The 11,593-nt window shown below is 34.2% G+C and overlaps 1 protein-coding gene and 1 pseudogene across 1 annotated transcript; one reads left to right on the top strand and one right to left on the bottom strand.

The window, feature by feature from the left end:
• The first annotated feature begins 321 nt into the window (after positions 1-321).
• Positions 322-1,909, top strand: LOC125256920 (annotated as a pseudogene).
• Positions 1,910-2,988: 1,079 nt separating this feature from the next.
• On the bottom strand, positions 2,989-10,737 carry LOC125256737 (monoacylglycerol lipase abhd6-B-like). The gene is made up of 4 exons (XM_048172952.1): positions 10,680-10,737; positions 10,031-10,187; positions 9,640-9,753; positions 2,989-3,174 (listed from the first exon to the last, which is right to left on the bottom strand). Exons 2-4 carry the CDS (start codon positions 10,163-10,165, stop codon positions 3,004-3,006), a joined length of 420 nt encoding a protein of 139 aa, XP_048028909.1. The 5' UTR covers positions 10,166-10,187; positions 10,680-10,737; the 3' UTR covers positions 2,989-3,003.
• Between the last annotated feature and the right edge of the window lie 856 nt (positions 10,738-11,593).

Genomic DNA, 11,593 nt, shown 5'->3' with positions numbered 1-11,593 from the left:
GGACAAAGTGTGTGCCAAATGATTGAACTGCACTTTGAGTCTGTCTCATTTTTTGGCATCCAGGTACCTGCTTTGCTGTGCCGAATTGCTCAACCTAAAACATTTTCTCTAACTATTTGATCTTCAAATTATTTTATGTGACAGTATTAAAAGAATAAAAGACCTGAAATATTTCAGTTGGTGTGCAATGAATCTAAAAATATGAAAGTTTAATTTTTATCATTACATTATAGAAAATAATGAACTTTTATCACAATATGCTAATTTTTTGAGAAGGACCTGTATATATATATATATATATATATATATACTTCGGAGATTTATATAGGAAGGAGGAAACGATGGCGTTTGAGACTCACTGTATGTCTTTTCCATGTACTGAACTCTTGTTATTCAACTATGCCAAGGTAAATTCAATTTTTGAATCTAGGGCACCTTTAATGTGATGAATACAGAAGTGTGTGAATCCGTGTGTCTCTGTGACTCCAGCAGCCAGAATAAAGATCTGTTGGAAAGCAGCTGCGTGTTCATTGAGCGTCGAGCATGTGGCTGTTTGAGCTCTTCCATTGGCTCCAAACTGTGAGAAACTCCAACAAGCTCAAGCCTCACACATTCATATGGAGATTTGGGAGTATAAATGGAGGAGCTGCAGCCAGTGCAAATCAGACTCGCTCTGCACAGAGAGATCTACAGCTCAGAGATCCAGACATGACACCTCCAATCATCTCAAAGGAGCATCTCCCTCTCAACAACAAGGTACATTCACATGATCCTACTCACAGCAACATGACTGCAGCAGCTTTCACGCCTCTTCTCAATTTGAAGGCCGCTTTCCTCATGCTTTTCTGTCTTGATTTGCAGCTGAGAAAGCCAATAGTGGAGAAGATGAAGGTCTCAACAGCAGCAGCTCAAGTGTCTTCTGGCTCCAGAGTTCCTCAAGCAGCAGCAGCCTGATTCCAAGCTGGAGAAAGCAGATATCCTGGAGATGATGACGCTCAACTTCCAGTTCACATGCTGTCAATCAAGGCTTCTCCAGGTGTGTGCGTGAGATGGTGCACTTCCTGTCCAAAGATGAGATTCCAGAAGCTGCAGAAATCATGTGATCAGAACAGTCTCGGCTGAGCCGCCCAGACCAGAACACCTTCAGCAAAGAGATGAAGGTCAACAAGAGCGCCATCTGGAGGCCTTGAGCCTTACAGCAACCAGCAGCACATACTGAACGTCTACACTAGACTCAGTGGACTCGTTTAAGCTTCTCTTTTTGAGAAAAAGTGTTTCGTTTGTTCCAGTTTGGAAGAGATATTTGTACTGCAAAGTGCTCTGATGATTCAATCTTCTATGAAGACTTCATGTCAAGAGTTCCTGATGGGATCATATAATGACGTCTATATTAGACAACATTGACTTTTACATTAAATGCATCTTGATGAGATGTGAAGGAAACACAAAAAGGACATTTATAATCTGATATCATACTCAAGCTTCGTTCTACAAGCTGATCAAGAGTCAAATATGAAATGTTATAATTTCTTGATATTAATGTGATGACAAGAATCTTGCTCCATTATTAATTATGTGCTGTTTATATGAAGTGTCTCAAACTGGGATGATCTTCATAGAGAGACTTTATGATTTATATTTTATCTCTTTCTCTGATGGAATATATACTGACGTCTATATTAGACAACATTGACTTACATTATATACATCTTCATCTTTGTCTCCCATGAAGCTACAAGTTGTAATATGATATAAATGTACTTAAAAGTCTTTTATAAAGAAATGCAGTCATACCTGAACCATGTTCTGTTCTATGTGTGATTTGGAGAATTCTTCAAACCAAATGTTGTGATAAATTATCACTGAATGAATGCAGATGTCAGTCATTACAAATAAAACTAAAACGTCACTATGTTTCCTGTGTTTTAAGACCATGTAATCTGAACCTACACTGACAAAAACACCAATAATACAGTAAAGTATACATTTGCAAAATATGAATTTTGTTCAAGACAGTTTTATTAACCAGATTTTAACACTACCATACCAAAGTCTTGAAATAGTTGTTTGCATATTTCCCAAACTACATTTTCAAAAGATTCAGTCTCATGTACAAGGATAAAACAGCAAGATCTGACTTGTAAGAACTCTATATAGTAGAAAGAAAGTGATTTAAATATCACACAAGTTTCAACGTCAACATTAAATCATGTTAAAATGGCAAAAAACATGGTAAACGACTAAAGGGTAAACATACAGACATAAAGGCTGCGTCTCAATAAAATATACAGACAGCATTTCTGGGCATTCGATTAGTTCAGGAAAGTGCCTACGATGCACAGAAAAGCTGTCTAGGTAGATCTCTTCAAACATGGAATGGTGTCAGAGGAAAATTATAATTATATAAATATATATGTATAATAGTAAACAACAAATGTGTTATACTGTGAGCTTCTGTCATGAATGTGAGATTTGCTTTGTGTTTCTTCACATTCTGTTTTGTTCAACACTTTGGTCAGAACTTTGGTCAGCCATGTTTGCTGTTTTAAATGTGATAAACTTTTTGAAACTCAGTTTAATTTTAAATGTCATATAGTTTTGTAATATCATGTAAACCATGTCATCCGTATTTTTCTAAAATGTTTAATATATTTTCAGAGACTTTGTTTTACATTCAGTTCACACTGACTTATGTTTTTCTTAAAACATTTTTTAAAAATAACAGTTTGATCTATCGGCCATCATATTTGAGGGGGACACATGGTAAAAAAATGTGAAACTGAAGTAAACTCTTTCTTACAGTGTTTCTCAGTGTTTTATTGTTTACACTTGCTGTATATTGGCCTCTTCAATGATTTGTTTTGGCACAAAGTGCATGTCATAGGATATTAATATGGTATTTTGGGCCAGAAGAAACCTTATGAAATTAAAAAATTAAAACAAACAAAATGTTCCTGACATTTCATTAGAACAAATCTTGTTGAAATGTCCCTTGATAAACTATTAAACAACACACACACACAAACACACGTAGGACAGACCTGCTGGACAGATGAGAGTGACGCCGCAGAGATCAGACGGGTGTCGGGAAGCATAAACTCCTGCTACGTTTCCACCCATAGACGTGCCGATCAAATGGAAAGGCTTTTTGTTCAAGCCGATGCTCTTCACAAACTACAGAAATAGGAAAACATGAGAAAATATAACCAGCTGTTAATAATGGAACATCCAGTGTTCTTTCTGAATGTTCCATTAATAATGTTCTTTCTTGGCTATTCGAAACATTCCATTTTATTATCTTGCAAACATTATTGGAATGTTACTTTTGAATATTCTCTGAACATTCTGAAACATGCAACATTTAAAAATTTGTTAGATGAACGTCCAACTGAAACGTTTCAGAATAAAACCTTCCATGAACGAAGTATCACTAACGTTTTTGTGCTAACATTTTAAGAACATTATTAAAGACCAGATAATTTTGAACGAACATTCTATTAATGTTACTGGAAGAACGTTAGCTAAAGTTCTGAGAACGTTCCCAGTTAGCTGGGATTTTTCCTAGCTGTGTAAGGGGGATAAAGCTGTATTCAGAGACCTCATCAAATGTGCTCCGGAGAGTTACTTTTAATCTGCATCCATCAAAACAAGCAGTTTCACCCTTCATCTGGAAACAGAGCACTCTCTCAGCACCCAGAAAATGCCTCTTTCAGCGTAATCAGCTCAAGTCTGCTCATCCGTGCACATCAGTAATTACCAGAAGATGCTTTTAATGATAGACAACCTTTAAATGAGCCAAAATCAATCACATACGGGCTGTATATTTCAGGCTGGGGAACACAGTGAAGTGCCCCAGGTTTGAAGAAGGGCATCTATTTTAGGCACAAGCCCGTGTTGTTGATGGAAAGCTGATTAGCTCTGGGACAAGAATAGAGAAAATTAAAACACAAGGGCTTTTCACTGATCTCAAGATACTCCAGAGAAATCTCAACGTGTAAGCCTAATAAATCCACTGTGTCATCAAGAGAAACGTATTAGTCTACATACTGTGTGATGTTCAGCCAAACAGAAGAACTGGGTCAGTGGCTGGGAAATAATCAAGTTACATTACATCAACTAAAGTGACAGATTTTAAGAAAAAGAACGTTATCATCTTTGTATGAGTTAAGAAAGAAATAAGTTAAAATAAAATTATTATTAATATTATAACTGTTGATACTTTAAAATACTTCTTGGATATAATAATAATAATAATAATATATATATATATATATATATATATATATATATATATATATATATATATATGTGTGTGTGTGTGTGTGTGTGTGTGTGTGTATGTGTGTGTGAAGTTATATATATATATGTGTGTGTGTGCATGTGTTTGTGACATATCAGGACACAAATGTGTATAATGACATGGGTATGACATAGGTATTACAAAAAGAGGTGACTTATGAGGACATTACCCATGTCTCCACTTTTCAAAAGGCATCTAAATCACACAGAATGAGTTTTTGTGAGAAAGTAAAAGTGTGCACAGTTTCCTGTGATTGGTAGGTTTAGGGGTAGGGGTAGTGTAGGGGGAGAGAAAATACGGTTTGAACAGTATAAAAACCATTACGCCTATGGAATGTCCCCACAATTCACAAAAACAAACATTCCTCATTAATGTACACACAGCACCCCATTCTGACAGAAAAACACAGAATTGTTGACATTTTTGCAGATTTATACAAAAAAGAAAAACTGAAATATCACATGGTCCTAAGTATTCAGACCCTTTGCTGTGACACTCATATATTTAACTCAGGTGCTGTCCATTTCTTCTGATCATCCTTGAGATGGTTCTACACCTTCATTTGAGTCCAGCTGTGTTTGATTATACTGATTGGACTTGATTAGGAAAGCCACACACCTGTCTATATAAGACCTTACAGCTCACAGTGCATGTCAGAGCAAATGAGAATCATGAGGTCAAAGGAACTGCCTGAAGAGCTCAGAGACAGAATTGTGGCAAGGCACAGATCTGGCCAAGGTTACAAAAACATTTCTGCTGCACTTAAGGTTCCTAAGAGCACAGTGGCCTCCATAATCCTTAAATGGAGGATGTTTGGGACGACCAGAACCCTTCCTAGAGCTGGCCATCCGGCCAAACTGAACTATCGGGGGAGAAGAGCCTTGGTGAGAGAGGTAAAGAAGAACCCAAAGATCACTGTGGCTGAGCTCCAGAGATGCAGTCGGGAGATGGGAGAAAGTTGTAGAAAGTCAACCATCACTGCAGCCCTCCACCAGTCGGGGCTTTATGGCAGAGTGGCCCGACGGAAGCCTCGCCTCAGTGCAAGACACATGAAAGCCCGCATGGAGTTTGCCAAGATGGTAAGAAATAAGATTCTCTGGTCTGATGAGACCAAGATAGAACTTTTTTGCCAACTACAGGGATATCCTGGACGAAAACCTTCTCCAGAGTGCTCAGGACCTCAGACTGGGCCGAAGGTTTACCTTCCAACAAGACAATGACCCTAAGCACACAGCTAAAATAACGAAGGAGTGGCTTCACAACAACTCCGTGACTGTTCTTGAATGGCCCAGCCAGAGCCCTGACTTAAACCCAATTGAGCATCTCTGGAGAGACCTAAAAATGGCTGTCCACCAACGTTTACCATCCAACCTGACAGAACTGGAGAGGATCTGCATGGAGGAATGGCAGAGGATCCCCAAATCCAGGTGTGAAAAACTTGTTGCATCTTTCCCAAAAAGACTCATGGCTGTATTAGATCAAAAGGTGCTTCTACTAAATACTGAGCAAAGGGTCTGAATACTTAGGACCATGTGATATTTCAGTTTTTCTTTTTTAATAAATCTGCAAAAATGTCAACAATTCTGTGTTTTTCTGTCAATATGGGGTGCTGTGTGTACATTAATGAGGGAAAAAAATGAACTTAAAAGATTTAGCAAATGGCTGCAATAAAACAAAGAGTGAAAAATTTAAGGGGGTCTGAATACTTTCTGTACCCACTGTGTATATATATATATATATATATGTGTGTGTGTGTGTGTGTGTGTGTGTGTGTGTGAAGATATATATATATATGTGGGTGTGGGTGTGTGTGTGTGAAGTTATATATATATATATATATATATATATATATATATGTGTGGGTGTGTGTGTGTGAAGTTATATATATATATATATATATATATATATGTGGGTGTTTGTGTGTGAAGTTATATATATATATATATTTGTGTGTGTGTGTGTGTGAAGTTATATATGTGTGTGTGTGTGTGTGTGTGAAGTTATATATATATATCAAGTTATCATAACTTAACATTACTTAAAATCCCAAGTTTTGGACCCAAACCTTATACAGGTGTGTTTAATGTACTCATTTGCCAGCAGAAATCTTTCGAATTAATATTTTAAGTGTTGTGAACTCAAAATTTCAATTTATTTAAATTATTTGCTTTGTCTCTGTTTAATATGATTAGTCATGCTTGAAATTCTGCCTTGGCAACGCAGCTGATGTTGATATAACACAAGGCAAAGCGGTATTTTTTGGTCGTCTGAATTTGGTGAAAAAATATTTCAGTCTAAACTTAAGTTTTATGTAATTGAATTACATTCAAATTTTCCATCCGTTTGGATTACATAGTTTTTACATAAACAAACTAATAAACTTGAAATAGGAAAGATTTATCTAATAGTATGTGGAGAAAAGTCCAGGTTATATAACACTGCTTAGTGTTCATGTGTTTAACTGAATTAAAGTACCATTGAAGCAGTGTCAGAGTTAATGAGATAATTAAGTGATTAACTGAGTGATGATTGACCATTATTGAAGACACCTGATGATAACAAGCAGAATCACCAATGGAGAAAATCACAATTTTTAAGTTAACATCATCGAGGTCAGGGTTTGTTTTAGTTGAGCTCTTGACCCTTGACTTTTTAATATTCGATTTTGTTTGGGCAGTTTGAACTGCATTAAAACCAACCAGTCAAGCAAAGTTAAAAGATGATCAGATGGTGTATTTGATCTGAATATCTGAACTCATTTAGAGCCCAATCAATGAGTAAGATTTACATTACTGATTACAGCAGCACTGTGATTCTACAGCACAAGATCAACTTTTTCCATTTAATCCAAAGGATTTCACAAAAGTTGTTCTGAATAAATAAAAAAAAGTCTTTCTTTTAGGCACACACAGACATCAAGTATCAGCCTGTGAATCTCAATGACGGTGACAAGCAACATATTCTGATAGATCAACATTAGAAAACAAGCTACTAAAAAGTCACATAAAAACAGAAAAAAAAATAGTGACAATAAAGGAAATTACTAAAACAATTCAGCTCATAATTTATTCATGCAGCAATGCATGATGGGATTATTTATCAATTATTTAATAGTAATATAAATATAATTTATTTAAAAGTAAACAAAATATAAACTTGAAAGTTTGAGTTTAGTCTATTTGCCTTTTATGTTATCTGTACTTAAAGGTGCCGAAGAACATGTTTTTAAAAGATGTAATATAAGTCTAAGGTGTCCCCTGAATGTGTCTGTGAAGTTTCAGCTCAAAATACCCCATAGATTTTTTCTTATTAATTTTTTTAACTGCCTATTTTGGGGCATCATTATAAATGCGCCGATTCAGGGTACGCGGCCCCTTTAATTCTCGTGCTCCATGCCCCCCCCAGAGCTCTCTCTTGCCTTAAACAACATAAAAAAAAGTTCACTCAGCTAATATAACCCTCAAAATGGATCTTTACAAAGTGTTCGTCATGCAGCATGTCTAATCACGTAAGTAGAGTATTTATTTGGATGTTTACATTTGATTCTGAATGAGTTTGATTGTGCTCCGTGGCTAAAGCTAACATTACACACTGTTGGAGAGATTTATAAAGAATGAAGTTGTGTTTATGAATTATACAGACTGCAAGTGTGTAAAAATGAAAATAACGACAGTCTTGTCTCCGTGAATACAGTAATAAACGATGGTAACTTTAACCACATTTAACAGTACATTAGCTAAACAGATCAAGAGTTTTTTCCCGTGAAATGTTATAAATACATAATATATATTATAACAAATGGCTGCAGAGGGCACCAAAAGCCTGCTGATTTTTGTTGTTACACAGCACAGGACGATCAAATCCACGATTAAAGCCAACCACCATAATTTAAAAAAATATTATTAGTTAAATAATAATATTCAGCCACTTTTTTTTGACAGAAATACTACAGCCACAGTAATTTCGTCAACAAGAATGTGAACCAACATGCAAAGACAGAGCGAGGGTTTAAACTTTTATTTATGTATTTTCCTGTGTAAGCATAAATTTAAGAATAGCATTATGTAATGCTGTATTATGATTTTTATATAGTTTTAATAAATCGTGCATCCTTAGAAAACTGTCCAATAATGCGGTTCATGGATGCTCCTCTTCTGGTATTGACAGCCCTACAGGTAGGCTTCAACATGGTTCAAAACGCAATACATAGCACATTAAAATAACTGAAATTAAAATATGACATACATTACTTTAGTATCAAATCAGGCAGATACGTTGCTGGTGGTCAAACTGTTAACGCGGTGCTAAACGTATAAATAATCTCACCCTTAAATAGTTTCACAAATTTCACATGTTTGTGAACATAGGCTATCTGAAAGAAATGCACTGGATGGATCCATATCCAAATGAGATTTATATAAGAAGGAGGAAACAATGGAGTTTGAGACTCACTGTATGTCATTTCCATGTACTGAACTCTTGTTATTCAACTATTCCGAAATAAATTCAATTTTTGGATCTAGGGCACCATTTAATTCAATGAAAAGACCACATTAGGCCAACTCAATTAAACTTTGTTGTCATTTCCCCACTACTCAATTGAATTTAGGGAATCACTTTCCTCAATTCATTTGAGTAGTCTCAACTTATTAGGGTTTACAGTGTATACACTCTAAAAAAAAAAAAAAAAAAAAAAAAAAAATTACACAATAAAATACGTTTTCCATTACAGTAATATTTCCAAACAGTAATATACCATAAAAACAGTAACCTATAGGATGCTTTCTCAAAAACAACAAATATTACCCAGAATGCATTCTTTGTTACAGTATATTATTTCTGTATATTAAAATGCATGTTTGGTAATATTATTTGTTGTTTTCGAGAAAGTAGCCTATTATAAAAAATTGCAAAATTAATATCTAACAAATTTCATTACTATTTTAATATTAAATTTAATTAAGTGATTATATATTATTATTGTTATTATTATTACTACCATAAATTATTATATAATATGATTGTGTGAAATTAAATATATATATAATTTAATTGTTAAATTAAAATCTAATAAATTTACTATTATAATATTAAATTTAATTAAGAGATTATATATATATATATATATATATATATATATATATATATATATATATATATGCATGTGTGTGTGCATGCATGAAATATTAATTCATATTAATTAAAATCTACTAAAATTAATTTTATTTAAATTAATTTATTTTAAATATACATTTAATTAAGTCATTGTATATTATTACTACCATATATATATATATATATATATATATACACACTTTTCTTGTCCTAAAAATTCCCACCTGATGTATCCGTTTGACTTGTCCCTCTATGGAATAATCCACAGCACTGGTGCGTGTCGTTCCTTCATGTCCCGGCATGTCAACGCACACCAAGTGCATATTTTTAGGGAGAAACTGCAAAAGAAAAGAAATCAGTAAAACATTTCTCTTTATACTTCATGATCTGATCCATATATTAAGAACAAAGTAATGAGTGTGTTGATGTCAATCATAATCAGAATTTACGTAATACCTTTTGACAGATTTCAAAATCATATCACAACAGTTCTTTAGATCATGTGATTTGTTGATTATTATATGGAAGGGTTCATTATTTTCAAGTATTTTATATGAATTTTTGCCTTTTAAAACAAAAAAATAACATGTTTGAGTTTTCGCTGCAGTTTCTTGCCTTGACCACGCCGAGCCACATGTCCTTGTGTCCAGAGAATCTGTGTAGCATGAGGACGGACGGACGCGCTCCTGGATTCCCTCTGTGAGAGTAACAGAAGCGATATCTTTGATATTCTGCATAATTCACCTGCATCCCCAGCCTTCTGCGCCAATACCTGTTGAACAAATCACCAAAAACACTGGAATTCAAATAAAGAAATGCATGATAATAAAAGTCCTGTAAAATAATGCTGACGCTATTATGCAAATCCCATGTTCTGCATGTAAAATAGATGGTATTTTCATGGTAATTTGATATTGGTACTAAAGGTTTATTATGCTTACATACCATCCATGTTATTTTTACATCTTCTGAAGCAAATGTGAGTCAAGTTTGCCAGTGCAAAACTCACTACCATGAGGAAAAAGGTTTTTATCAAAATTTTGGTTTTACCGAATGACGATGTTTTCAAACAATGCTAACAGGCTGATATCTAGCTAGCTAGCAAAAGGACAATCAAACATTTTATATTTAGTACAAGTTTTTAAAATATTACAACATTTTCCATGTTTTATAGCGGTTGTACCGAATGACCTGATGTTTCGGGACATGCGTATGATCAAGTGAAAACATGAATTTTTTAAATACTTAAAAGAGATTTAGTTACTTTGCTTCATGATCATGTGGTCCTTTGCAGGTGTCTGAATGATGTCACATCCTGTCACATGATACTGACTGCATGACTTGATCAAAATGGTCCCTTTATATCGGTTACTCCGAATGACATCAATGAAATTCATTTTTCTGCACATTCTTTCTCATAACAAAGCAACGACTTCTACACATAATTTTAATATCATTTTGCACTATGTTGATATATGATGTTATAAAATCATATCAGAATAAAAAATATATACATTTATTACATTTTGAGATATTTTAATCACAAATGAAATGGCTGTATTGGCCTTTGGACGGTTAAACCGAATGACCTTTTGACACTTCAAAATACTTTTATATGTAGCAAAATATAATTAAAACCTGTTGGATTCAATAAAAGAGATCTAGTTGTACTACCTTACATACTTTGGATGTCATATCTTTGTTTTTTATAATTATTAGTAAGGCCTTTGGACAAAAAAAAAAAAAAGACCCGACAAGTCATTGATATTAATGACTTAAAGTCATTTTCCTTCTCAAGTAAATGATTTAATAATGTTTAGAATTATTAATGTTTATTTGTACTAAAAAAGACAAAAACAAAATAAGACAAAAATATAAAGTAAGTGCAACGCCCTGGAAATGCACTGGCAAGCATCATTTTCTTCTGAGTTTTATCATCTGTTTTTGTGTTTGGTGATGCTAAAGAAACAGAAATGACACGTTTTAACTTTATCTTGTGAACTGGACACTGTGGTTTGCCTATCTGGAACTGATTGTGCTGATAAGGCTTTTAAAATAAACATTGTACATTTTTCTCGTTTAACGGCAGTACTGTAAGAAATAAGTGTTTGAAAGTCTATACCGAGAAATCCAGGTCATTTGCACATGTTCCTCTTCAGAAGCTCAGTACAAATGAGC

This window comes from Megalobrama amblycephala, linkage group LG21, assembly GCF_018812025.1.
Source record: "Megalobrama amblycephala isolate DHTTF-2021 linkage group LG21, ASM1881202v1, whole genome shotgun sequence".
NCBI classification, from domain to species: domain Eukaryota; kingdom Metazoa; phylum Chordata; class Actinopteri; order Cypriniformes; family Xenocyprididae; genus Megalobrama; species Megalobrama amblycephala.
Note: the sequence above shows the minus strand (reverse complement) of the source record. Positions and strands in the feature narration are given on the sequence as shown.

What these genes read in the sequence shown, in the direction of transcription:
- LOC125256737 (XM_048172952.1), bottom strand. Translation starts at nt 10,165, where the DNA reads ATGCAGGTGAATTATGCAGAATATCAAAGATATCGCTTCTGTTACTCT. An exon ending in TGTGGCTCGGCGTGGTCAAG is followed by an intron (nt 9,754 to 10,030) that starts GCAAGAAACTGC and finishes TTTCTTTTGCAG; the next exon opens with TTTCTCCCTAAAAATATGCA. An exon ending in AAGTCAAACGGATACATCAG is followed by an intron (nt 3,175 to 9,639) that starts GTGGGAATTTTT and finishes CTATTTCTGTAG; the next exon opens with TTTGTGAAGAGCATCGGCTT.